At 44.6% G+C, this 26,489-nt stretch overlaps 2 protein-coding genes across 2 annotated transcripts; both read right to left on the reverse strand.

Moving 5' to 3' along the window:
• Positions 1 to 1,488: 1,488 nt before the first annotated feature.
• LOC105928706 (androgen-dependent TFPI-regulating protein) lies at positions 1,489 to 10,170 on the reverse strand. The gene is made up of 6 exons (XM_036125930.1): positions 9,843 to 10,170; positions 9,621 to 9,746; positions 7,038 to 7,139; positions 6,846 to 6,961; positions 1,601 to 1,752; positions 1,489 to 1,508 (listed from the first exon to the last, which is right to left on the reverse strand). The coding sequence occupies exons 1-6, from the start codon at positions 9,993 to 9,995 to the stop codon at positions 1,489 to 1,491; spliced, it is 669 nt and encodes a 222-aa protein (XP_035981823.1). The 5' UTR covers positions 9,996 to 10,170.
• A 3,213-nt stretch (positions 10,171 to 13,383) lies between these two features.
• fam83ha (family with sequence similarity 83 member Ha) lies at positions 13,384 to 24,088 on the reverse strand. Its single transcript, XM_021318393.2, has 6 exons — positions 23,846 to 24,088; positions 22,045 to 22,489; positions 21,792 to 21,956; positions 21,030 to 21,154; positions 14,270 to 18,704; positions 13,384 to 14,184 (listed from the first exon to the last, which is right to left on the reverse strand). The coding sequence occupies exons 2-6, from the start codon at positions 22,486 to 22,488 to the stop codon at positions 14,173 to 14,175; spliced, it is 5,181 nt and encodes a 1,726-aa protein (XP_021174068.2). The 5' UTR covers position 22,489; positions 23,846 to 24,088; the 3' UTR covers positions 13,384 to 14,172.
• Positions 24,089 to 26,489: the final 2,401 nt, after the last annotated feature.

The following is a 26,489-nucleotide window of genomic DNA, read 5'->3' on the forward strand; positions in this document are numbered from 1 at the left end:
AACAAGCATACCTGCTCTAACAGTTTATCTTTCAGACTCAGCATCAGGTGCCTGGCCTGGCGGTGCGGCTCGTCCAGTTCTGCAGGTTCTGCCCGGTGGATTCCCAGGCGGCTTACGCAGGGTGGGCCGATGAGTCGGAGCGGCCGGGCTTATAAAGATCACACCGGGGGGACGGCTGAGGTGAAACGCAGCGCAGAAACACGAGAAGCAAACATGTTGCACCTGTTCGGAGTAAGTAAAGCCCAGAACTGCTCAGAACGGTTTCACAATGTTGCAGCTTCTGCCTTTCTGAGCGCATCGGTTGCTTGTATTGACTGGTGTTTTCTGTTTATTCAGGTCGTTGCCGGGCTTTTCCTTGTTGTAGTTTGCTTTTGCAAAGGCTTGAAAGAGGTGGGTGACACTTTGTTGTTTTGTTCTTGTTTAAAAATGTAATAAAACGCGATCAAACATGCACTGCAAAAACGGAACTAAAAATAAGTAAAATGTTCTTAAAATTAGTGTATTTGTTCTTGATTTGAGCAGGTAAATAAGATGATTTGCCAATGGAATAAGATTTCTGCACTTAAAATAGGAACAATTCATCTCCATCTTATTTCAAGTGCAGGATGTCTAATTATCTTATTTTAGGGGTCAAAATACTCATTTCATTGGCAGAAAATCTCATTTACCTGCTCAAATCATGGACAAATGCACTAACTTTAAGAACATTTTACTTATTTTTAGATCCGTTTTTGCAGTGTGCTACCAGTGAAAGAGCAGAACGTCTTTATGTTGTCAGCCTGATTATCTGACACGATTATTGCCGTCAACAGGAGAAAAAGCCTCAAAAGTCTCAAATTGCTGAGTCCTCCTCCAACAGCAAGCTGGTGAGTTGTTCTCCAGACGCAAACATTTCTGGTTTAAATCCAGGGCGACCCATCGTCTGACGCGTGGCTCTCTCTAACAGAACGATCTGAGTGAAGAAGATGTGCACCTGCTGGCAAAGATCCTCTCCCTGGGGCTGGTGGACGCCGACCCCAACTACCTGCACCACCTGAAGGGCTACAGAGATCTGAGTGGAAGTTGAGCAAGTCAGCTCCGGGTCGACAGAGCGAAATGGACCGACCCAAAGCCGAAGATCTTCTGAAGATTATCTGAATACGTGTGAAAGGATTGCAGACTGGACCTGTTCTTCTGACAGGGACAACCAGAGCAATCAGATGCACTTTATTCAGCTGAACCACTTTCCAAAAGGTTGAACTGCATCCAGGCTCAGTTCTTCCTGCATGTTTGCCGGTTAGTTTGTGAATGAAAAAAAATCTGGATCACGTTAACAGAACACAGCTGGACTGTAGTGTGTGGAAGCTGATTTATTTTTGCTGCTTGGACGCCTTTTAATGCAACATTCAAAGTCTTTTTTTTTTTTTTTTTGCTTTAAGATGGAATCTTTTAGCTTGTTTTCGGTATACAAAGGGGTAGAGTCGTCCTGAGAAGTGCAGAAATGCTTGATCACGCCGCTTTGTCCTTCCCTGGAATGAAGAAAACAAAAGAAGGAGAGGCCGTAAAGAAGATCCTGACACAAAGAGAGTGAACGGCGTGTTTTAGAGCTGCTGTCTTTCACTCCAGACGAGGCTGTTGAGCCGGTCCCCGAGCAGGTAGAGCAGCGTCACCACCGCCATGTTGAAGAAGAAGAAGCCCGTCAGGCCGGCGGCGCTGAAGCGTCCCAGCAGGGGGTACACCCAGACTCCCACCGTCACATACACCCACACTATCCTGAAGAACGCAGGGGGAAAGAAAACGTCTTTTAAGCTTTATTTGTGACGTCTGGTGATCTTGCATTTGTGACTCTTTATGCAAATATATGCCGGTCCTGTTTTCTGTTACCCCTGACAGCAAAGACAGCTTGATAATAAAAGAATGATGTGCATGAAGCCGTGTGGTTATAGTTTCTCCTCTAACAAAAAAAAAAAGGCAGACGTGTTGCTTTAAAGGACAGAAAGAGGCGTTTGTCCTCGGCTTGTTTCATTGTGAGGTGAAACATCTGAGTTGTGGTGAGTTACAGCGACGGCTGATTAAAGATTGATGTGTTTCATCCACATCCAAGTAAAGCTTGATCTTTTTAAAACTCATCAGTGTCTATACGGACAAACAGACATAAACCTGAATTACAATCGGCTTTTAGCACGATTCAGCCAGATTTCTGTGATCTAAAATTTTTATTAAAACAGAATCTGCCCTGAAGCTCTGGGTCCCCCACAGTGGTCCAGTTGGTTGGAGTTAACTTTCTGACTTGTGGTCTCCCTGCATGGAGTTACCATGTTCTCCCTGTGTGTGCCGGGGTTCTCTCCTGGTACTCTGGCTTCCTCCAGCCCAACAACACGACTTTCAGGTTAACTGGTTGATCTAAAACTGTCCTTAGGCCTGAGAGTGTCTCTGGGTTTCCTCTGTGGACCCGACTCCCAGATGACCGCTGGCTATACAGTGAGGAAAATAAACATTTTAACACCCTGAGACTTTGCAAGTTCTCCCACCTAGAAATCATGGAGGGGTCTGAAATTTTCCTCTTAGGTTCATATCCACCATGAGAATTAAAACAAAGAAAAATCTGGAAATCACAACGTATGATCTTTTAAATAATTTATTTGTTTGTTACTGCTGCAAATAAGTATTTGAATCAATGTTAATATCTGGTACAGTAGCCTTTGTTTGCAATTCCAGAGGTCAAAGGTTTCCTGTAGTTTTTCACCAGCTTTGCACAAACTGCAGCAGGGACTGAGGCCCATTCCTCCACACAGATCTTCTCCAGATCAGCCAGGTTAAACACAGAGTTTTAGCTCCCTCCAAAGATTTTATATAGGGTTTAGGTTTGGAGACTGGTTAGGCCGCTCCATGATTTCTAAATAGGAGAACTTGCAAAGTCACAGGGTGTTGCAATACTTGTTTTCCTCACTGCAGACACCGGCCACAACCAGCCCACAACACAGAAGCAACCATCCTCGGTTAACGCCTCTGGGTCGTCCATTAATTCCTGATAATGGACGCCTCGTTGGGCATTATGCCTTACATGTTAGATGGCTGGTTCTCCTATTCATGGTTCTCCAGGCTAAACTGGCATGTCTGGTTTACAGAGCTGTAAACGGCGGCTTTCCTGTAAGCTGCTCTCTTTGACTGGAACAAGCTGGAAAAAAAGCTATGGTCTCTTTGGAGGCTTTAAGAACCTGCTGGATGACATGGAGTCTGCCACATCTGTCCCCAGACGTGTTGTCTTATTCTCAGCAGCAGAATTTCATGAGTCAGTTTGTGTGCATGTGTTGCTGTGTCTGTGGGATTTGTAATGCTGTGCTGCTGTCTTGGCCAGGCTACAAGCAGCCAGAATGAGTCTCCTCTTTAGGGAGGGTGGGCTCAGCCTCTTAATAATGGTGAGGAGCTCCATCATCCAGGTTTCATTCTGCAGCAGAAGGAAACATTTGAGGTGGTTTAGACATCTGATTCCCCCTCAGCTCCTCCTTTTGGAGATTTCCTGCTGGAGGGACTATATATCCCATCTGGTGTGGGAACGCCTCGGGTTCCCCAGAAGGAACAGCAGGATGTCAGGAGAGAGAGAAGTCTGGGGTTCCCTCCTGGACCCGTTGCCCTAATGACACGATCCTGGATAAGCAGAAGATGATGGATTGATGGATGGATGGATGGATGGATGGATGGATGGAGGGACTGATGGATGGATGGAGGGACTGATGGATGGATGGAGGGACTGATGGATGGATGGATGGATGGATGGATGGATGGATGGATGGATGGATGGATGGATGGATGGATGGATGGATGGATGGATGGATGGATGTTTTGGTCAGGACATTCCCATAAAAGTTTTTCTTGGTTAATTAAAGGAACAAAATAAGCTCAGTTATTTCTTTTGCCTGCATTTGATCTGCTGTATAAACAGATTTGTTCACAAAGCTCTCTAAGATAAAACTGTCAGAAAATGCAAATAAACCAAAACTGTTCAGCCGGCAGACGTCCTTTTTGAAAGCACATGTTAAGATGTTGAATTGTGGTTATTTTCCCCCCAATTAAATTCAAAGTTAACTTCCATCTAGACCAACCTTTCTGAGAACTACTTCATTAGTACTGGGTGATACGCAGGCCTACCTGTACTGATTTTTTACCTATGACTTAGAGCTCACCTTAACTTTATGTAATATAAACATGTTTTTAACGCTTTTTCATTTTAAATCTATACAACTTTGATTAAAAAGGAAGAGCATCTGAATAAATAAACGTTTTAAATGCAGATCACTGGAGGGTCGTGCTATTTTTTTAACAGAAATGAGGGCCCAACGTTTGGTCCTTGGGGGCTACCTGGTGCCCACGGGCCCCGTGTTGGTGACCCATGATGTAGACGATGATGGAGTCAGCTTCCATCCATGAGCTTCTCAGGAGGTGGTGTCGTTGCGTTCAGCTATTTGAACATTTTGTCTTGTTAGTGTCTTAAGAGTGAATTCTGATCCAGTGTCTCACCAAAATTAATTCAATTAATTATAATTATAATTAAATTATGGCCCATAATTTAATTATAATTAAATTATGGGCCATAATTTATGGCCACATAATGACTGCAAAGAGTCAGGATTATTGATCTAATAATTAGATGCCCTGTGAAAAAATTGATTAAATCAGGTTTTATCAGCAACAGGAGCTACGCTGCACTGTTCAGATTTTAATTTGTGAAAAATAACACAACTTTGTGCTCGTCCAGCACATAAAACTCTAACAGGATAGATTGTGACTAAGACGGCAGAATGTGAAAAAGCTGGTAGGTTGTAAATACTTTACGGGCAGCTCAGTGTTTTTCTTAGCAGCCATCGTGTCTTTCTCAGTATCTCGCTGAAGGTTCTGGAATGTGTTTTAATCGCCATCGCTGGGTTGAACTTTACCTTACTGTTACTGATTTTGTCTCAGTCACTTCAAAATGTCGCCTCAGGAGCACAGATCGGCTCAAAATGACTTCTTATTTCCTCTGCTGGTAACTCTGAGACAAAAGACAGTCTGTCTGTCCAGCTCTGCCTTTTCTATCGTTGGTCCTCAATTGTGGAATAAATGCTCCTGCACATAAGAGAGACTCCTTCACTGCCCACCTTTAAAACTCACCTTAAAACCAACTATTATGCTTTGGCTTTAGCGAGACTTAGTTTTCATTTTTAATTGGTTTTATAGTTTCTTTTAAGCGTTTTTATGCATTATTTTTTTATTCTTTTAATGGATGCGTTTTAGCTTGTAGCAATGTGCAGCACTTTGTTTCAGCTGTTGGCTGTTTTTAAAGCGCTTTATAAATAAAGATGGTATGGCAAAAACTAAGATGGTATCGCTTTTATGCTTTCTCGTATTTAGTTTTAGTTCCAGTTTAATTCCGATAAACACCTGAGCTCGCGTTACTTCCTGTTATCCTCTTAAAGCCTGTAGCAGAGTTGCTTTGCCAGTTTTGATCTTGCATTTCGAGTAATTCCTGTATCTGACCGCGTTCTGGTCAGGTAATGTTTCTCTCTATCCTGCTGTTCATCCGGCCCCAGCTGACCCTAGATGCCTCCCCTCAGCTGCTCCTTGTTTCAGGAGAATCTCCAACCATGTAGGGTTAGGGTTAGTCAGATTCCTTGCATGTTTCTTTTACGTTCTCCCTTTCACTCTCGAACTCAAACCTTCCATGCGCTCTGCTGATTTTCCCCCTCATACTTTATATTTTCCTACTCAGCTACAACCAGTTTTGGATTGAAAGTTTATCTTCTGGTTTTATCAGATCAGATATCTTGGTACTGACGCTGCTGGGTTGTCTGAGGCAGACACCACCTGTTCAGGTTCCTGATAAACATAACGAGAAAAGGGTTCATTAAAGTTCAGATTGTTCATTTAGAAAAGATCCAGCTCTAAATGATGACATTAAATCTTAAGAACATCTGAGTCTGTCTGTTATGCGGTGAAATGATAATTTGCTGGAGAATGTGGGAGTGAAAACATCCTCTGGGGTGAGATAGTTATAATGTGACAGTTTCTTTATGTTCTTTGGAGATAAGAAAAGTCTCTGATGTCTGAAGGATTAGTTCTATAGAAAAAGGTTTTAAAATACATTTTTCATTGGTGGTCCAATACGGCATTTATCTCACGTACTGAATGTTTTTGTTTGCATGTTACCTGAGTTTGTCTACTTGAGTGTAAAGTTGTGCAAGACTCCAGTTTCTCCTCCCTACCCAATGGATGTGTTCAGAGTCGCTGACTAATTCCCTTTAAGCACATTTCTTTTCACATTAGCCTGTTGATTTACAGAGGAGAGCCAAAAACCCGTGTCCAAAGAGACTCTTGGCTCAGAGTGACTTTTTCCTGACAGAACCACAGGTTGGAAATATTTGTGGTTCTGAAACCTGGTTTTACAACCAACATTTAATTTCCCCTCTTAAAAAAAGTCATTAGGCCATGAAAGTGTCCTCTAATGGGTGATACTGATAAACTCTTGATAATTTTCAGTTTAGAAATAAACATGTATTCCCTTGCTGTGAATTAGTGTTGTTTGTCCCAGATTGTTGCTCGTTCTATCTATGTTTTAATCTGTTTTTATTTTGTTTTTTGCTCAGGTGAATAGATTTTATTTGATAGAATAACGATAAAGTGATTCTTGTTGAAGTCTAAGAGCTTAATTTTAACTTGACATTTATGCAGTGGAGTGAGCAGAAAACAAACACCTTTACCCCTTTAAGGATGGATGCCAGGTGAAACATATTTGCAGTAAAAGGCCTCTCGGTTGGATATGCAGCCAAACTGGTCTGACTTTAGATGCCAGGACGTGTTTACTTCACTGATTGCACTGTGATAGCACTTACCAGGATAAATAAGCCAAGCCCACGACTGACAACGCGGCCAGCGCGTGTTTCCACTGCGGGTACGCGTGAGGCTGAACCAGCACTTCTCCAAGCAGGACAGGAAGGACGAGTGTGTGCTGGAAAACAGCAGAGCTGCAATGAGCACGGCGAGTTGAGAGAAGAAACAGAGAGAAATGAACAAAAACCAGATACCATGGCGTGGTTTATCCACGGAGGGAAGAAGGCGTCGATGGATGCTGGGTAGACTAACTCTCTGTCGTAGGCAAAGATGGTCCAGAAGAGCAGAACCACGAACTAAAAAGAGGCAGAAAACATTTTTATTCATTTTCTCATTGCTATTTGTAGTTGTTTTATTTTATATGGTTGTAGAATAGAAGTACCTCATGTCAGTGTGCCTTCTAACATTTTTACACCTGAATATTTCATGATTTTAAAAGAACAAAAAAATTATTAATATGAATAAGAAATAAAAACTGAAGATTTTTTTTTTTAATTTCCCTAAAACATGTTTTTTTAAAAGCTTTTTCTGGAGAAGAATGAATAAAATTAATTCTCTCTAAAAAATGCCTGAAATCACACACAGGTGTCAGGTCTGCATGATGGGAATATAATTTCTTAGCATTTAAAATAAGGTTTTCCATGTTTTAACATCAGACGTTTGATGTGATGTGACCCTGAAATAACAGTAAACAGCAGGAACAGGACGGTGACAGTAAATTAAAGAAGTTAAAATTAACATTTAAAACATCTGGCCAGGTCTGCAAGTTCATCCTGACAGCAAGATGCTAAAATAACTCTTTAAACCCATAAAACACAGCCACAGGACCTGCAGGAGGCTACTCCTTATGGTCATATGGAAGTAAATGACAGTAAAATCAAATTCAGACTGTGAGAGTTTAACTCACATGGGAGGTTGCCACCATTACTGTAGAGCATGTGTCAAACTCAAGGCCCGGGGGCTGAATCTGACCCGTTAAGGCAATTTATCCAGCCCTCAAGAGCCAAAAAAGGCATATTGTGTCATAAATTAGAGGCATATATCCTATTAAAGTGTATAAAATGGCTAAAACTGTGCCTCCTGTAACGAATGTTGATTTTTTTTTTAACTGTGTAATAACAGCATCCTGTCACTAGACACTAGACAAAACACATTAAAACAGCCCAGAAATGTCCAAAAAGGGAAAAGGTGATGCAGAATGATGAGTTTAAAGTGTAACTCTCCCCAACATCAACTTGTTCTTGCATATAAACTGTATAAACTGGGCCTAAGGGTGTTACTTTTATGTTATTGTGCATTTTTTAAATTTCTATATGAACTGAAATTAAGTTATGAAATCAAAAGTATCATCTATACACGAGCAACCAACCCTTTAAATGACTTTATGATGCCAAAGTGGCCCATATAGAAATGAGTTTGACCCCCCTGCTGTAGAGCCTGTTATTATATATAAGGAGACACCACAAGGGGGCGCCTTTCCCCTTCTTCTGTTGTATTAATCCTCTACTGAGGGACTGCGGCCATGCTGCTAGGAGACAGCTTGCTGTGGCTGTCAATGTGGACCTTCTATGTTGCTTTTCAGGTTAGAAAGTTCACAAGTTTATTGCCAGGGAGACGCGGCTCTGTGAAGGACATATATTTAGTCTAAGTTCAACTCGTTTATCAAATAAAGTCATTAAACATAGAGTGAAATATTCAAGGCCTTTTTTTCGTGTAGTGTTGATGATCATGACCTACAGGAATTGAAAAGCCCAAATTCAGTGTCTCAGAAAATTTGATTATGAGATAAAATCAATAAAACATTGATATTTTCAGCAGAAATGTCAGGATTTAAGTTTTTTAATTTCCATATAAACTTCTTTTGCATGCATTACTGCATCGGTGCAGTGTGGCATGGAGGAGATCAGCCTGTGGTTCTGCTGAGGTGTTCAGGAAGCCCAGCTGATTCTGGTAGCAGCCTTCAGGTCATCTGCATCGTTGGTTCTGGTGTCTCTCATCCTCCTCTAGACAATACTCCATGGATTCTCTATGGGGTTCTGGTCTGGTTCTGGTTAATCAAGCACAGAACCACCATGGTGACTGAACCAGACTTGGTACCTTTGGGAGTGTGGACCAGTACCAAGTCCTGCTAAAAAATGAAACTAGCATCTCCAAAAGTCTTTTCAGCTGAAGGAAGCTTGAAACCATCAGAAACCGTCTCACCGTGAGGAGTGGGGCCAACGTTCCTCAGACTGATGGCTTGAAGTTGTCTGATCCAAAGGGAGCATGACTAGATGTTATGGGGCAGGGTGTCTTATTTTTTTTTAGGGTGTCTTAACTTTTTCCACTGCAGGGAAAACAAATTTTTGTTGATATATTTAGTTTAATGATTGAAACGGGCCTGTTTCTGTTGATCAGGTACAATCACTTTCTTTTTCCAGATATAATTCAGGTCTATGTGGAAACATTAATAAAGAACTTTCGTGGGGGGTTCGTGGCCAAGTGGTTAGAGCAGTGTGCTTGCACTCAGAGAAAGATGCAAGTACCCGGTTCGATCCCCAGTGCCTGCACTCTGGGTCCCTGAGCAAGACCCTTAACCCCAGAACGCTTCCCTGGTGCCACACATGGCAGCCCACTGCTCCCCAAGGGTGATGGGTTAAAAGCAGAAGTGAATTTGTTCGTTGTGAGATCAATAAAGTTCAATTATTATGAAGTAAATATTTCACAAGGTTTTTTTCACATGACGGTAAATAGTTTTTCAATCAAAAATGTAATATTTAGTAAAATGATGTTCTCACCATCCCTACGGGGAAGGCAAAGACAGAGAAGAGGAGGTCTTTCCATCGGCTCAGAGTGCTGTTTGACTCCTTCCCAGGTTGGAGATCATTCACTGCTGCCAGTCCAAAGAACGTCATTTGCAACAGCTAAATAAACACCAGAGAAACAGTTCAGTTTCCTCTGGGACACACGTCACAGAGCTGTAGGCGTTCGCCGTGGTCGTCGCCTCTAAATGAGCTCACCAGGTTGAGAAAGGTGAGGTACTTCCAGGGTCCCCCGTAGACGAAGATTCCTGCAGGGAGCTCCTCTCCATCCTTCGCTGCCAGATAATTCACAATGAAGGCGTACCAGCCGAACGCTGAGACGTGGAACGCTCCCCTCAGGGTTGCACTCATTCTTTAAAGCTAACAAAACATAAATAAAATAAACTAGAGACCGTGGAGAGCTAATCCTCTCAACCAGCCCAAGTATTCCCTTCAGATGTGAGGCATTTCGGGCAGCGCAGGTCTTTATAGATTAGTGGGATTCAGTCCAAGCTTATTAAGACCTCGGGGAGCAGCGGACGCAAAGTGACATTTTTAGACAACAGGCCCTCTGTTGGTTATGAAACGTAAGATATCTCCTTTCATAATCAACCCTCTGTGACATGTGACTGAACGGTGCATTTATTCACGGTGCTGGGAGCCTAATCCGGTTCAAGAACCATCAAGTACAGCAAGTCCCTTTTCTTTGGTAATTCCTTCATGGCCAGCGTTTGGTGTCTCTCCAGGGGAACTGGGGTCACCGACCCGAGTCCATCGGGTTTGTTACCAAACCCACAACAGCTAATACCTGAGAACCAGGAAGGGCCAACACGTCTGCTTGTGCTGTCAAATATACACAAATTAGGCTTTTCAGACGACTGTGGCTCAGTGGATGCTGTAGTATTCTTGCAATTGGTTTAATTCCTGTCATATATTGATGTGCCACTAGGCAAAGCACTTGACTCCAAGTTAACGACTGATGTGTGTTTGAATGTATGGAGCAGGTGAATGTGGTGATGGTGGAAAGTGCTTTATCTCTTCAGCAGGACTAGACAAGCACTGTCAATTCAGTCCGTTTATCCAGTAAAGGTATGTGTTTAAATGCTACGCACAGAAATACATAAAATAATCAAATGTGATATTTTTAAAGCCTTTTGCCAAAACAATAACACCACGTTTGAACTATTTTATATCTTAATTTGTATTTCTTTTATCTATGTGACAGACTAACACAAAAAAGTGTTTTTGATTATTTTGACTAAAATACATTTGTGAGGCACATATGCTTCACCATATATACATATATATATATATATATATATATATATATATATATATATATATATATACATATATATATATATATATATATATATATATATATATATATATATATATATATATATATATATATATAAAACCATATATATAACCATCCATTTTCTATACCCACTTCTCCATGCGGGGTCATGGGGGGACTGGTGCCCATCTCCCCGGGTCAGTGGGTCAGACGGGTCGCCAGTCCCTCACAGAACAAACAACCATGCACAGACTCACACCGAGGGTAATTTTAGAGTACCAAATGAACCAAACAGTCCAGTTTTTGGACAGTTGGTGAAAGCTGGAGTACCCAGAGAGAGCCCACAGGTACACAGGGAGAACGTGAAGACTCCTTGCACATAAATGTTTATCTGATGTGACTTCAGAACAAGCTGTCCCAGGACTGCTGGTCTTTATTCCAGGTTCAACAGACATACATCAAAGGCATCTTTTTATATATATTTTAGTCTTAAAAATGTGTTTATTGAGTTGCACTGTAAAGGATGTGTCTCAAATTAAATTAAAGTATCAATGTTTGCATAATGCTGTAAGTTTTAAGTTACAAAAGCCTGGCTATGTCACACTTTTCAGGACCGTGGTACACTGCCCTTCCCCAGAGCTCAAGTTTTAAAACAGCCATGCTAACTGCTCACTTCACTGGGCTTAAGGAAATAAACTTAGACAGAAATGCTGCCACCTTCAGAGAGACGCCGAACACTGAGGAATAAACATCCTAACAGGACTGGCAATCTAGACGTGATTCCCATCAAGAACATTCTGTTCATTTTAAACTCAGTGAAGGAGAAGAGGTATGAACACTTAAGCAGCTTAAAGTCTGCCTTAAGCAAGAATTATTAATCTTCTCATAAATATGGGAAGTGAAAGAACTGCTGCCCAGCATGTAAGAAATGCCTTCAGGCCCCAGCTCTGCTGCTGAACATTGCCCAGTCAGATTCCTCCACAATCTCTCTCCATGTCCGTGGCTTTACCAGATACTCTCACTGGGTACCGGACACAATTCACCACCAGGTGGCGATGAGTTGACGGCTCTGCTCCTATTTTCACTCAAGGGTTCAGGACATAATGCCACAGGTCTGATGACACTCCCAGTAAAGTGGTCCGGTACCAAGTAGCTTTATGAACAACTTCCTTTAGCCCAGGAAGACAGTTTCTCCCAATCACCCCGCTCCAGGTGGCCCCATCATCGCCTCTACAACTCCCAGAACAACATCCAGAGACTTCAAGAAAGCAACGTACCCTGAACTACTGTTTGGTGCATCAACACAGACAACAATCAGAACATTTTCCTCCGCAAAGAAGGGATCCCCTCACTGACAAAGGGAAAGGTCCCTCACTCCCTGGTCAACACCGGAGTAACCGGTATAACCTAGTCAGACTTTGACACTAGGAATTGGCATAATACTTTCCTCGCCCTCATCTGCCGCTGGACTCTCATTACATCCATCCCTGACATTCCTCCTACAAGCAGTCGGCCCACATGGACTGGGCTTCCCATAGATTTTCTGAGCTGGCCTGAGCCCCAAGGGACAGTAAACGACTAAGAGGTGCTCGCTAGAAACCCCTTGTTTCCCTACTTAGTGTGAGATTTACTGTTTTTATGTGGTTTTTTAACCCCTCAGTGTGATCCTCCTTGAGCCCGATATGCCAATGAGACCCAACCCAAAGGCCAGGACAATACAGTCCACTTCAGTCAGTGATTTTGTAGTTTCTCTGCACATTTAATACCTGTAAAGAGCAGCACCTTGGTCAGAGGACCATTTGAAGGCAGACACACATAGGACACTTTGAGCTGTATTGTAGCTGCAGTGTAGAACGTCCTGTTTTCAGCTCCATCCATCTTCACATCAGTAATGAACAGCTTCCCCATCTGCTTGTTTTCTGTTTGCCTTTCTTTCACAAAGGCCCTGTAGAGGAAACAACTAATTCACCTGTTGAAGGATTATTCCACCCGAGCTGTGGGAGGTTGGTAGTTTTGCTTTCCTCTTTTAATTTTTCAGATGATTTTAACAGAGCTTTAAAGCTTGGGATACTGTTTTATAATCTAACCCTGCTTTAAACGTCTCCACAACCTTCTACATGCAAAGGCTCCCTCATACTTGGGCGGACACCGAGTCCACGGATGTCTGAGAGGAGTCCCCCACAGAGTCGAGGCAGGACGCAAAACGTCCGTGGAAAGTCTGCCCGAGTGTGTGGAAGCCTTTGGTATATGCCTAAGTTTTCACAGCTCTTTCTGATTTGAAAGTGTAGCACCAGTGCTGAACATATTACAGGATTTGTGTAGGTTATATATTCTGACCACATGATGGCGCCACAGAAAATACCTTGATCTGGCTTTAGGGCCTTCTATGTAATTGTGTAAGTACATTTTCAAAAAAACATCATTAAGCAACAAGATGAGACAAATAACCAAAACAACTGGTCAGTTTCAAGTGATCTTATTTACATCAGCAAAAGGAAATAATCTCAATTAAGAATTGACGTTGGGATACAATAAATTGTGTTGGACTTTGAGTAAAATTAACTCCAGTTTGAAAATAAACATTATCTTCAAGGTCTCTCATATTACATGAGCAACACATCCCATTGTGTCTAAATAATCCCATTTCATGTCTCAGGGGCGACCTTCTCTCAGTCTTTGATTCTTTTCGGGGGGGTGAACGTTTCCACGTTTTCCTTTCTCTCTCATGCAGAGACGTGAACGTTCACATCCACTTCTTTTAACCCCTTAATCTACAAACGCCCATCAGATTTTCTCGTAGGGAAACGTCCAACAAAACAACACAGAACAAACTATAGGACAGTCTTACAAACTGTTAACTTCAGCTTTTTCTAACATCGCGTGACGAGTCGACTTTAGAGTCCGTTCTGCAGTAAAAAGACAACGGCGGGCGCCATCACGTAAAAGTCCTGTTGCACACATTGCACTTTACCCATGCAGTCAGCAAATGCGGCTTTGATGGGGCCGAGAGCCGATTTGCTTTCCCATCTGGTAGTAAAATGATGCGAAGGCAGTCAGAGGTCCTTTACTGCATACGGGGCGTGCCGCTGGGACAGCTTTGCATCGTTCTGGACCGCTGGTAGCTCCGTCTTGTGAAGGCAACACCGGTCCACTCAATCTTCTGTGCGTAAAAAGCCTGTTTGCATTAAAAGCCGGAGGAATCGAGCAGAATCCAACATGTCTTCCCTTTCTCTCAACTTCCTTTGGATTCTAAGGGGCCATCTGTTAATGAGACAGAAAATGATTTAGTACATCTGCAGTCAGATGTTCGTGTAAGTGTCAACAAAGGCGGGCAGCATGTTCCTACCTCAAAACGGCTGTAAACTCTCCTCTCCTTCCTCATGCTCTGGATCTTCTCCAGCAGCTTCTCGCGCTCCTGGGGGGTCTTGGTCTGGCTCCTGTTCGCCACCCTGCACCCCCAGTCCTTTTCGTTTTTGGCGTTTTTGTCGGCCTTGTCTTCTTTCTCGTCGTCCGTGACGGGGGAGTCTTTAGTGGCTTCGTTCCGGCTTTGGGACTGAGCAGAGATCTGCTCCAGCAGCAGCTTGGTGTCGTCTCGGAGGTTGCTGCTGGAGAGCACGTTGGCCGTGGAGGAGTGGTAGCGGGACTGACTCGGTTTGGGCTGTTTGGACGGGACCTCTGTGGCTTCAGGGCACGGCTTTGGTTGCTCTCTTGTTTTCTCCTTGTTTGCAGATCCCCCAGTGGACGGCTCCTCTAGATTGTTGGACTTTTTCTCGTCCGTCTGCGCTATCTCGGGACGGTTTTTACTGCTCTCCTCGGGCACAGCTGGCTCTGCTGTTTGGCTTTCAGGAGCGACAACTTCAGATGTTTTGCATGGCAAATGGGACTCGGCCGGCGCCACCGTGGCAGCTCCACCTGGGCCACTCAGTGATTGAGCCGCTTCCTCTGATTTTGGCTGAATCTCAGTGGATATGCAGTTTGCATCTGAGAGGTTTGGCACCGCAGGGACACTGGTGTCTGATTTCTTAGTGTCAGGGTCCAGACCTGACGGGTCTGACTCTGACGATAATGCTTCAGCAGCTGAGGGTGCGTTCACGTCTGTCAGCTTGATGTCAGAGGGCGGAGCAGTTTGGACCGGCGTGTCTTGTGGAGGTTCAGCTGTTTCCAGCTGTGAGGCGTTACAAGACTCTGCATTTCCCAGTGACCCTGGTTCCAAAGGCGCATCTTCAGGTTGTTTCTCACCTGGAGCTGCGACGGACAAAGCTGTCTTTTCTGAATCTGGTCCAGAAGACTCTGTCTCTGGACCAGATTCACCAGGCAAACCGGTATCAGGTAGAGCCGTGCAAACAGCCGGAGACGTGCTATCAGCTTTAGCATCTTCAGGCGATTCGTGGGCCTTGCCCTTCTCTGCAGCGGACTCTTCTTGTCCTGACTCTGGAACATTTACATCAACTGACGGTACATCAGCAGAAGACTCGTCCCTGTTTGTCTCTGTGGTTGGATTCAGCTCGTTTGGCTCCTGATCAACAGGCCGTTTTTCTACAGAAACATCAGGCTCTGCATCCGTAGCATTGGCCACTGAGGTGTTTTCGGCTGGAGCAGATGGGGGAACGGTACCCGGAGGAGCTGGGTCGTCCCGGGTGTCAGAGTTCTGTAAAGGTTCTCCGGATGATTCTGAGGACTCCTGCTGGGAGGAGCTGACAGTTTCCTGAGCTTTGATCTCATCAGCATCTGGGCCCGGTGTGCTGGTAATAGTCCCGGAGCTGGTACCATTAGTGGAGTTGTTAGCTTCTAGGTCAAGATCAGAAACTGAGGTCTCTTCAGCAGCGGCAGGGTGGTTCTGCAAACCCAATTCGGCTGGAGGGGTATCAGGAGCAGAGCTTTGCTCCGGCGGTTCAACCGTTCCTACTTGCAGCGTAGTTTCTGCCTCAGATGGAGGTGGAGGGGGACAGATGGTGGTTTCATGCTGAACCACCTCAGTGTTTTGGGGGTCCGAAGTTGATGAACCCTCCACTGAGCTGGGAGCGACTGAACCTGCGTCTAAAGGAAGGGGTTCTGTTTGGTCACCGTCCTCCACGGGAGCAGAAATGGCAGCATTTGCTTGCTTGGGTGATTGATTTTCTACAGAAGGTTCTGGTCCAGTTTGGAGTTCTGCTGATTTGCTCGGACCTGGTTCTGTACCTTCAGCAGACTGCCTTTCCAAGCCTGTTTTCTCTGATTCAGCAGGAATGCTGGGTGCTTGCTCTTCAGAAGTGTTAAAGGTACTGGAGTCGGTTTTGAAGAGACCGTCCTGCTTGCTGGTATCTTCATCGTCCTTTAAAGAAGGAGACGCTGCGTCGGCTCTCTCTGTGGACGCCGTAGTGTTTTCTACGGGTGAACCCTTCGCTGTTGAGGGCTTTATGCTTTCTAGTGTTGCCTCAGGAGCATCCGGTCCCGCCTGGCTCCCTGAAGTGGTCTGGGGTTCCGACTGTGGGTGTGTTTGGGTCTTCTCTTTGGCCTTGTTAGCTTCTGAAGCTTTCCGTTTGGCTGCCAGCTCTTTGAAGAACATGAGCCTGTGATCAGGATCGTTCATGTCCATGTATGATGAGGCTAAGAGTGAAGGATTGCTAAGATGTACCGTTTGATCGGTTTTAGGTAGCTCGTCCTGGATGGGCTTGGATCGAGGCATCAGTGGAGATAAACCTTGTTTGGCTAAAGGATTTGAGGCAGTTGGGTCTTGTAGAGGTTTACTAGCAGGTTCATCCGTCTCTGCTGAAACAGAAACGCTCGTCACCGATTGGCCGTCCAGCCCGGTTTTTTCCTCATCAGAGGGCTTGGAGGAATTTTTTACTAACTCTTTAGCTGCTGAGGTTCCAGGACTTTCTTTAGGAAGAGCTTCTTCCTTCTGGCAAACTGAAGTGATCTGGAGTTCTGGTTGTGCTTTTAACTCCGTCTTCTCTTTTTCCTTTTGAGCCTCTGCAGCTTTAGCAGCTCTACGTTGGGCTGCCAGCTCTTTAAAAAACATGAGCCTGTTATCCGGGTCGTTCATATCTACATAAGCAGGCAGAGGTTGGGTCGGTTGTACCGGCTGATGAGTCCTGGGAGCCTCGGCTCCAGGGAGCTTGGCTCGAGGCATCGTTGGTGAAACGCCGTGTTGTTCTACAGCTGCGTGCTTTAATGGCTCGTTCGCCTCGGGGGTTTCTGCAACGTCTTGGGAATTTCTCCCGCTGGATGAGTCTTTATCCTCTCCTTGCTTGCTCGCCTGATCTGGTTTGAGCGTTTCTGAGGTGGGCTTTATGTAACGACTCCACTCGATGGGTTCTCTCGTAGCAGGCTTCCTTTGACCCAAGACCTGAGAAACCAGGGGCAGTTTGGTCTGCTCGCTTTTGTCTTTGTCACTTCCCTCGTCGTCCTGGTCTGCAGCGGGGGTTTCTTGGGGGTTCTGCTGGTCCAGGGAGCTGAATATCAGGGAAGACCTTAACCTGGAGCTCCTCTGCATCGCTGCACTGCATTTCCTCCGGAAAGACTCATTCCTCTGAAGCCCTGTGGCTCCTGGCCTTTTTTGGTCTTCCTCCTCCTTTTTCCTGACCTCGGCGGCGGTTTCAGAAGGCATCGGCGTGGTTCTGGTCTCTGCCAGCGCTGAAGCAGACTCATCCAGAACTTTCTTTGGTTTCTCTTGAGTTGCTTTGCCGTAGCTCGGCATCTGGCTGATCCTGGGTATGTGGGGAACCTTGAACTCTTTGACGTTGGGTACTTTGAGTCCTGATAGGTCTGCCCCTGGGGCCGGTTGTTGGGTGAGGCTCAGAGGTCCCTCGAATGGATCTGCCGGCGCAGTCGGACCCATGGGGAGGCCTTCCTCCTCTGGATTATCACATGCACTGAGGTATGAGCCAATCCTCCAGTTCCTCAGCTTCTGTTTCACAGTGGGATCCTTGCGGTTCTCGGTGGGGTCGTGGTAAAAAGGCTTCTGACCGGCAGAGTTGGAAGGGGTAGGAGAGGTTTGGCAGACCTTTGGCTGCCCTATGCCCAGCCGTTTGGGGTGCGAGGAGGTGAACGATAAATCTGCCGGTGGGAGTAATTTATCGGGGCCTTGATCATAGTCCGGATTCATGGTGGATGATAGATAGTTGAGAACAGGGTCAAATTCAGGTGCTGGTGCGTCGTGCTGTAAACCTGGTGCCGGGTACTGCTCTCCTTGCAGATAGCCTTGATCCCAGAACTTATTGTAGCTGCTGTATTCGTCCTCTGGCGCCGGTCCTGGAAACGGCTGCTGGCCCCTGAGAAAGAGCTTCTCCCTCGGATCGGAGTCAGGCACTCCCTGTTGGGGCAAGTATGGGAACGAGTATCTGCCTGGAACGTCTTCAGCATAAGAGTGTCGCTTTAAGGCAGGATTATCTGTCATCAACATGCGGGGGCCCTGATCATAACCGGGGTCGACGCGTAGCTGCTGGGAACCAAACCTGTTATACATGTCAGTGGGGCCGCGGAGGGACCCCTGCCTTTTCAGAGCCATCATCCTCGGATTCCCGTCCATTGGCTCATCGTACAAATGTATGGCCCTGTCATCAGGGAGAACGTCCATAGACAGGAACCTCTTAGGCTCTCTGTACAGGGGAGGGTTTTCGCTGGGAAGGTGTCTCTTCTGTGAAAGGCTTAGTTCCTCCATCTGAGAGAGCATGAGTTCAACGTTGAGCGGCTGGGACTGAGCGAACAGGATCCTGAACTCCTCGTCGAAGGTGGTCACCAGCTGTCCCAGGAAGAGGTGCGCCATGCAGCGGTGCAGCTTCTCAAACGACCACATGAAGCTGCAAAAGACAGCAGCCAGCTGGGATTATCGCCCGCAAACACAGAGACAAGCGCAGAAAAGTCAAACTGCAGCACCTCCGCACTCGTAAAGGTGTGAACAAAGCTTTGAAGTAGATACGTCTTTTGTTGCAAAGGCTGAAATCTCTCAGCGATTTGAAAACCAATAAACTTTTAACTTCATTACATTAATTCAGAGGGGGAAAAAAATCCCATGAGCACTTCCTGCTCCCCAATGGGACATTACTTTTATCTGCTCTTCAAAATGAGAAAGACAATAAAACATGTTATTCAAGTGAGGCAGATGGTCATTAATGAACGTAGAAATGGCTACTCACCCTTCAGGTGTTAATTTTATTCAGTGTTTATGTTTATGGCTCAACGGTAGAAACAAACTGACCACCGCTGATCTTAGTAGAAACAAATTGAGAAACAAGGCAGCAAGAAAGTTCTGGGTTCAAATCTGGGTTCTTCTACATGGAGTTTCCATGTTCTCCCTGTGCCTGTGTGGGTCCTCTCCAGGTACTCCTGCTTCCTCCCACAGTCCAAAAACATGATTATTAGGTTCTGCCTACTTGTTTTTGCCACTGCCACACCCACACTGTGGGACAATAAAGGCTATTCTATTGTAATTGGTCTGTTTACATTGCCCTCAGCTGCCTGTATGTGGGCTTGTTTGTCCTGTTTGTCTCTATGTTGCTCTGTGGTGGACTGGCTCCTATCCAGGGTGTACCCCGCCTCTCACCCAATGACCTCTGGAAGTAAAACCAGCCCCCTGTCACCCTGCACGGATAAGTTGGTATAGAAAATAGAGAAACTGTCAGGATCGCAGATCATCAGTGAAAACTGAACCCGTATTTCCAGGTCAAAATAAAAATGTACTTTCATCTGAGGAGGAACCAGCAAACAACAGTCTCATCCTCTTTCTGCTTAGCCCAGAGGCTAACCACAAGGTCCTCCATGTCCTGGATATTTCCCTGCATGGCAGCTCTCATAGCTCTGTCTTCAGCTACACTGTTGTTATCTCTATTACTGTCAGATGGTCATGACTAAATGTGTCTGTATTTAAAATCATTTATTGGTCTTGGGCAGGGGTCTTTACCTTTACAGTCTAAAGAGGCATTTTGCCTCCAGTCCACTTGAATTAAACTAGTTCAGAGCCGCAAATGTTGCCTGGCCTTTTGAAAAAAGACAAGTTATAATTTTTGATAAACATCTACTGTAGAAAACATGTTGTCATTGTTAAAGAAACGCCCTTTTATGTTTATTTATGTGTATTGGGGAGTGGTGGCTTAGTGGTTAGAGCATTGAGCTTGGGTCCCAGAGGTTCTAAGTTCAACTCCCGCAAGCTGCCACTCTGGGTCCCTGAGCAAGACCCTTAACCCCCAATTGCTCCCCAGGCGCCGCACAGTGGCAGCCCACTGCTCCCCAAGGGGATGGGTTAAGATGCAGAAGTGAATTTCTCCATTGTGAGATCAATAAAGTTCAATTATTATTATTATTATTTTGATTTTTAAAAAAAGAGGATGGACGGAATGTTGATATTTGTGGATAATGATGTAAAAACAAATCTGAGTTTCCACCATAACGAAAAAATATTGATTTAAAATTAAATATTACTGTTGTTCATTCTGTTGTGAAAATTAAAAGAAATTATTCCAAGAAAAAAAATTCTAAAACCTGCATTTATTATCATTATTACGTTTAAATACCATAATAAAAATATAATTTGTAGCCTAAGTTATTAAGAGCCACTGTGGAAGGTCCAAAGAGCCACAGGCTGCAAACCCAAGACGTCATAATCATTAAAATTACTAGAAATAACGTTTGACATCTATGTGTTTTAATCCATTTTATCTTTTCAGTAAAATTTTCAGTGATATTCTAACTTTATTGAGATGCATCTGTAGCTCGTGGCATAAACGTGCCCAAACCTACACACTGAGCACTAATAAAACAGGCTGGGGAAGGAACCGAGGTGCATTTTGGGGACGTCACGTCTCCACAGCAACCTCCAAACACACAAAAACTCGCTGACAGGAAGCTTTGGTCAGAGGAGACTAAGATCGAGACTTTCAGCAACAAGATCACGCCCTGCTGGGTACGGTGGGGGAGCCGTGATGCTGAGAGCCTGGATGGTTACCAGAGATTCTGGGAACCTTGTCAGCATGTAGAGAATCACTGACTCTAACTCTGGAAATGGTGAACATGCTGCTGCAACAAAAGATGAATTTATTTCAAAGCTTTTTCTACACATCCTTCCCAGGGGAGCTACTGGGTGCGGAGAGCTCTGCATCTGTAAGTATGTTAGGTTTAAAGGAGCCCACCTGTAATTTCCACTCAGCACAGCCCTGCAGTCTGTCAACAGGAAGCGGTCCATCATCTGGCCTTTGAAGGATTTCCCCGAGCGGCACTGATACGTTATCCCGGACACCGTTCTCACGCGGACAAACTGCAGGACACACATAACGTCCATCCATTAACCATTTACGACCAGCATGTATGTAGGTGAGAGTGCTTAGAGCTGCTAGGAGTTGTTTTAGCTCTGCTGCCTCTGGCAAAGCTAATAATCTCATTTTTAAACCCAAAAAATTATTTTCCAATCTGGACAGACATTGTTGTGATATTTCCACAATCAATCCAACTGAGGATTCATTATAAGGAAAGTTTGACAGATTATGAAACTATCCTCCAGCAGCTTCGCCGACCACAACACTTCTGCTTTTTGTCTCCGTTATTTTGGAAACGGCACTGGGCAGCGGAGCTGGTGACGTGCTGAATGTGTGACTCTGAGAACATTTCTACAAAAAGGCTAAAAACAACAACAGCAGCAGCAATGTGCTTGTGTCTGAGTGCGTGTGAAGCTCCACCGCCCCGCCTGCAGCCGGCTGAGCCGAGCCTTTCTTTTTCCAGGAGGTCTTCCCTGGGCAGCGCGCCAAGAAACTGACGCCTCAACACTTTTAACCCCCGAAAAGACGACATACTACAGAGTGAGAACGCTTTTAAGTTGTGTGTTATCACTTATGCACGTTATATTTGCAGAAACATGCCGTCTTTTTAAAGAGAAAAGCATAAGGGGCGGTACTCACTGGGAAGGCCTGCAGATTCACTCTGCAGTTGGCCACCATGTTGACGAAGTGATCGGCGTTCTGCTCGTCCAGCAGGATGTAGACGGCCACTCTCCTCCCGGCGGCGTTGAGAATATCCGCAAATATGTCAACGTCGGTGAACATGTCCATCACCACGGCGATGACCTGAGGAGGGGGGAAGCCAGGGACGACACCACAGTGAGAATAGCTGTCAGAGGAATAGAGAATAAGTGTGGGATCGAGAGAGGCCGACCTGCTGGGCGTTCTTTATGAGCCGCCTGGCCTGCTCCTTGATGCTGGGCATGTCCGGCTCGGGGGGGTTGACGAGGGTGGTGACCTCCGTGGGTTCGATGAAGTGATGCACCTGAGGCCAGCCGAGGTCCAGGCCCGGCACGTCCAGGTCCGAGTGGATGGGCCAGTAGGTGTCCGAGGAGCCTTCGCCGTCGCAGTCCAGGAACTGCTGCTCAGGGTGGAGGCTCTGCCTCGGAGGCTGGACGATGCTCTGGATGTACTGCAGCTCATTGGGGGACAGGAAGTCCACCACGTCCGCCTTCTGGAGGAACTCCAAGTATCCGTCCAAGCTGTCCTCCACCAGGGCATCGATAGCCAGGCGGTACTCCTCCCGGTAGTGGGGGGGGAGGTAGTTGGGGTCCAGGGGGTTGTCCCCGGCAGAGGAACACTGGGAGCGGCGCGCCATGCTGCAGTTCCAGGGATAAACACACGAAAGTCAAGGATTCATTCAAGGCTGATGTACACCACATGCTTTCTTATCATTCATTTAGAAAATATCGATAAAAAGCCTTGAATCACAGGGAAAAATGGGTTCTGCAGCTAAAACAAAGAGAAGCAGGAAAGCAGCTTCCGCCGTGGTCATGTGACTCGTTTTAGGGATCTGACCCAACGATTAGTTAGAATGGGATCATAAATAAACAGGATTATGGGAGTTTAGGGACAAAACCTGGAGCAAAGGCCAAAGATGGACACGCCAGACTGTAGAGGTCCACTAACATTAGGAAAATAAAAGGAGGAATAATTACAGTTAAAGTCATAAAATAATTATATATCATTTGATTTGTAGAGTGGTGTGATTCACTTTTTTCAAAAAAACAAAACACCACACTAATGATGATGAGTTATTAGATAAAAAGTATAATAATATAAGGAAAATATAACAAGGAAAAACATAAAAAATAAAGATAGCATAATAAGAGACCATCATGATAAATGCAGTAATTAATTGAATAAAATTAATTATTAATATTGTTACCACTACCAACACTACTACTACTACTACTACTACTAATAATAATAATAATAATAATAATAAATGTATATTATTATTAATAATAACTGTAATCACCATAATTATAATAATTATTATAAGTATTATTGTTGTTATTATTTTTTATTCTTTTTTATTATCATCATCATTATTATAAATAATCAGGTCCGTCATCCTAAAATGAGTAAATATTAGGTGAAGAAGTAAATAACTTATTAATATTTAATTCCTCTGCTGGCGCTGCTCTAACCAACACCTCCATCCTGATCATGGAGTTTGGAGGACTTCAGGAAATCTGCTGCAGGTCGGTGAATATTTCACATTTCTGGTCCGTAAAGCTCATAAATCCTCATCTGTGGGTCGGAACCACCTTAGCCTGGAGGAGGTTTGATTAAAAAAAGGGAAGAAGCAGGAGTCCAACGCACGGTCCGGTCCGCTCTGGGTTCTGGGTGTGGCTCCTCCCTCTGGCCAAAAGTCTCCATTACTAAGTTCACGGTGAAACCGTGTAAAGTGACACAGGAAGGCTGCGATCACAATAACACGTTTACAAAGAACTACCAGGGAAACAATGCGCAGCTGACTTTACTTTAAAACAGGTTATTTAATCTAAAACTACTAAAACTGGTAAAAAGAAAAAAAAAAGAAAAAACACCAAGAAAAAAAATCCCGCAAACCTTAAAAGTTTAAGAGGAACAGCTCCGCCATATTTAGGAGCATTTATTCCAACACAGGTGGGATCATTAAGGAGGAAATGTGTTGGTAACAAACTCACTCCGGCTGTTTCCTCGTCAGGCTCTGCGCAGGAGAAACTCTCCGACCATCCTGCCGCTCAGCAGCGGGCTTCTGTGCGCCGCGGCGCCGCGCTCTGCGCCATCTTCCCGGCTGGGTGGGGGTCTACAGACGCGCTCTCATGGCCCTTCTCCTCTGCGCTCTCCTCTGACTCGACACCGACCAGTCCGCCGTCATGCTCCTGGCACGCTGGCTGGGCTGAATCTGAGAGAGACGCGCAGAGGAAAAACTTTGCTGCGCACAGGCCCCGCCCCCTCTGAGTTATGCTTTTATTTTTGCTTTTCAGACGCATGAACTCTGGCCATCTCCTATCTGACGGCTACTATCAGCGGCTCAGAGCCTGATGGAGGCTTTATCGGTGCTTGTCTCGTTATTATGCTCTCCTGCTGCCAGCTGCCAAAAAAGCATCCTCAGCTGAGTCACAATAATAAACCTTTTGTTTAGGCGTTGTTGGCTCCACTCGTTGGTTCATTGTTGAGTAATGAGCTGTCAATAAGAGGCTCACTGGGGCTGTCTGATTAATGGCTCCAATAGTTTGAGGCAGTTTCCGTGTTAGTTACACGACCTTACAAAACAAATCAATAGAATGAACCCAGAAACAACAAGACTAAAAAGAGGTTTTTTTGAATAATTGATCCTAATGTTGAACTTCCCTTATCAGAGTATTTATATGTTCATAATAGAAACCACGGCAACAAATATGCAACCTGGGTGAGGAATAAATACATGTTTACTGGGTATCCCTGATACCACCTAACCAGAGCTAATATATATATATATATATATATATATATATATATATATATATATATATATATATATATATATATATATATATATATATACCTTTCATTCATTCATTCATCCACTCTTTCTGGAGGTGACTTCCCCATCTTGCAGCCCGTATTTGTCCAATTACCTGTTCAAATGCTTTACTCTTTAATATTTCATGATTAAATTGATGTTCCTGATAAAAGTTTGTAGTGATCTCAGGGATATGGTTCAGATGTTTAGAAATGTGGTTCTGCTGAGAGTTTATGACCAGGTAATATCTTACCTACAGTGGTTTCACTTTGATGAAACGGAGACTAAAAGCTGGTTTATGATTGACGAGCAGAGGGGCGTGGTAGCGTAAATTACGTAGAATGGCCACGCGGCCAAAAGTTTTTGCACCGCAGGCCTTGGAAAATTGCTGACTACGCGGACAGTCCTGTGCACAAGAACATGGTGGACGAGGAAGCGCCCCATGTGGTGGAACTTTGTAATTGCAGACGTCTTTATGATTCAGGCCCATAAAGATCACCGTGATCAACAAGTTATTAACAATTCCTGGAAAAGAAAATGCTGTCACTCTTGGAAGAAAGTAAGAGGTTTTAGAAATTTTGTAAAACTACTGTGTTTTCTGCTTCTACGTGTAATGGGGTGTAGTTTCATTGGTGTGGGAGTGCAACACTGCCCTCTAGAGTCTAGGAGGATCGTGCTCACGTAGCATAAACGCTGCAGATTTTGTGTCCACATGTCATAAACCAGCCTTGACTGTCGGTCTGAGTGCTACCAGGAGACAACTGTACGGTGGTTGTTTAACTTCAGAAAACTGGATTACAAAATTATGACTGAAAACAAACAATCAGCTGGAATCAACCCCCTGAAGTCTTTCACAATCCTCAACCCTAAAATCCAATATGGCCGCTGGTTAAAATGAGGAAATGGCTTCACTTTGCACTTCGTGGTGATTTGGACCTCATTACACCAGCTGGGCCGTTACTGTTCAGTCTTTATGAGAGAACATGTTCCTTTAGGGGCTAGACTAACGCTAATTAGTCAGAGCTGTTACAATTAGCAAACGTTTTAGGACTCGTTTTGTGCTTTTGGTCCATTGCCAACAACTCAGAATGAGTCAGGCTGAGGGGATCTGGCTGGAGAAACCATGTGACTGATGGAAACCACCACCTGAGCCACCATTTTTTTACACCCTGCTCTTACGGACATTGCTGGATGGGATTAACGGGAACGGGAAGGTCGTTGTCAGCCGCTGCGAGCCACCGCAGGTCTGCCTTTATCTCAGGTCGCTGTCTCAGGTTGAAAGCTGTCATCTGTTTAATCAAGGTGAGGAAGCCCAGAGAGAGAGAGCAATTTTCTGCAGGTTAAATATTAACAGGCCATGAACTCTTCAGCTGACCAACTTATCTCTTCAAGGCTTCCTGCTAAGGTTCAGTTGCATCTCTGCTGATAATCTAGCACGTTTATCATACGTGCCATTGAGCAAAGCGTTGCCAGAATCAGCTTTATTTGCCTGGTATGTTAACACAAAAGGAATTTGACTTTGGGTAGCATAAGATTTAAAGCTGCTACACATTGTACTGTGAATACGTATTTATCTCCTTACATACTTATTTTAATTTAGCTTTTATTGCCACACTTTATATTTAGTGACACTTTGGAAACAAGGTAAAAATGTTAGTTAAACATTCCTGGTGCTTTGTGAAAATATGATCTCCAGTCTGTGTTAAAGCATTGATTAAATGTGATTAGCAACAGTTTTTGGCTCATTTCCTCCAGCTAAAGCAGGCCTGATTTCTGCCGTGCATTTAGAAATAAATAAGTTGCTCCAATAGAACCTGGAATCA

The sequence above is a fragment of the Fundulus heteroclitus genome, chromosome 22 (genome assembly GCF_011125445.2).
Source record: "Fundulus heteroclitus isolate FHET01 chromosome 22, MU-UCD_Fhet_4.1, whole genome shotgun sequence".
Taxonomy (NCBI): domain Eukaryota; kingdom Metazoa; phylum Chordata; class Actinopteri; order Cyprinodontiformes; family Fundulidae; genus Fundulus; species Fundulus heteroclitus.

Bases quoted from the DNA above. Each gene is read 5' to 3' on its own strand.
- LOC105928706 (XM_036125930.1), bottom strand. From the start codon at position 9,995: ATGAGTGCAACCCTGAGGGGAGCGTTCCACGTCTCAGCGTTCGGCTGG. The intron at 9,747-9,842 runs GTGAGCTCATTT...GTGTTTATTTAG, and splicing joins ACCTCACCTTTCTCAACCTG to CTGTTGCAAATGACGTTCTT. The intron at 1,753-6,845 runs GTAAGTGCTATC...TGCGTTCTTCAG, and splicing joins GGCTTGGCTTATTTATCCTG to GATAGTGTGGGTGTATGTGA.
- fam83ha (XM_021318393.2), bottom strand. From the start codon at position 22,488: ATGGCGCGCCGCTCCCAGTGTTCCTCTGCCGGGGACAACCCCCTGGAC. The intron at 21,957-22,044 runs GTCGGCCTCTCT...CCCCCTCCTCAG, and splicing joins TCATAAAGAACGCCCAGCAG to GTCATCGCCGTGGTGATGGA. The intron at 21,155-21,791 runs GTGAGTACCGCC...TGTGTCCTGCAG, and splicing joins TGAATCTGCAGGCCTTCCCA to TTTGTCCGCGTGAGAACGGT.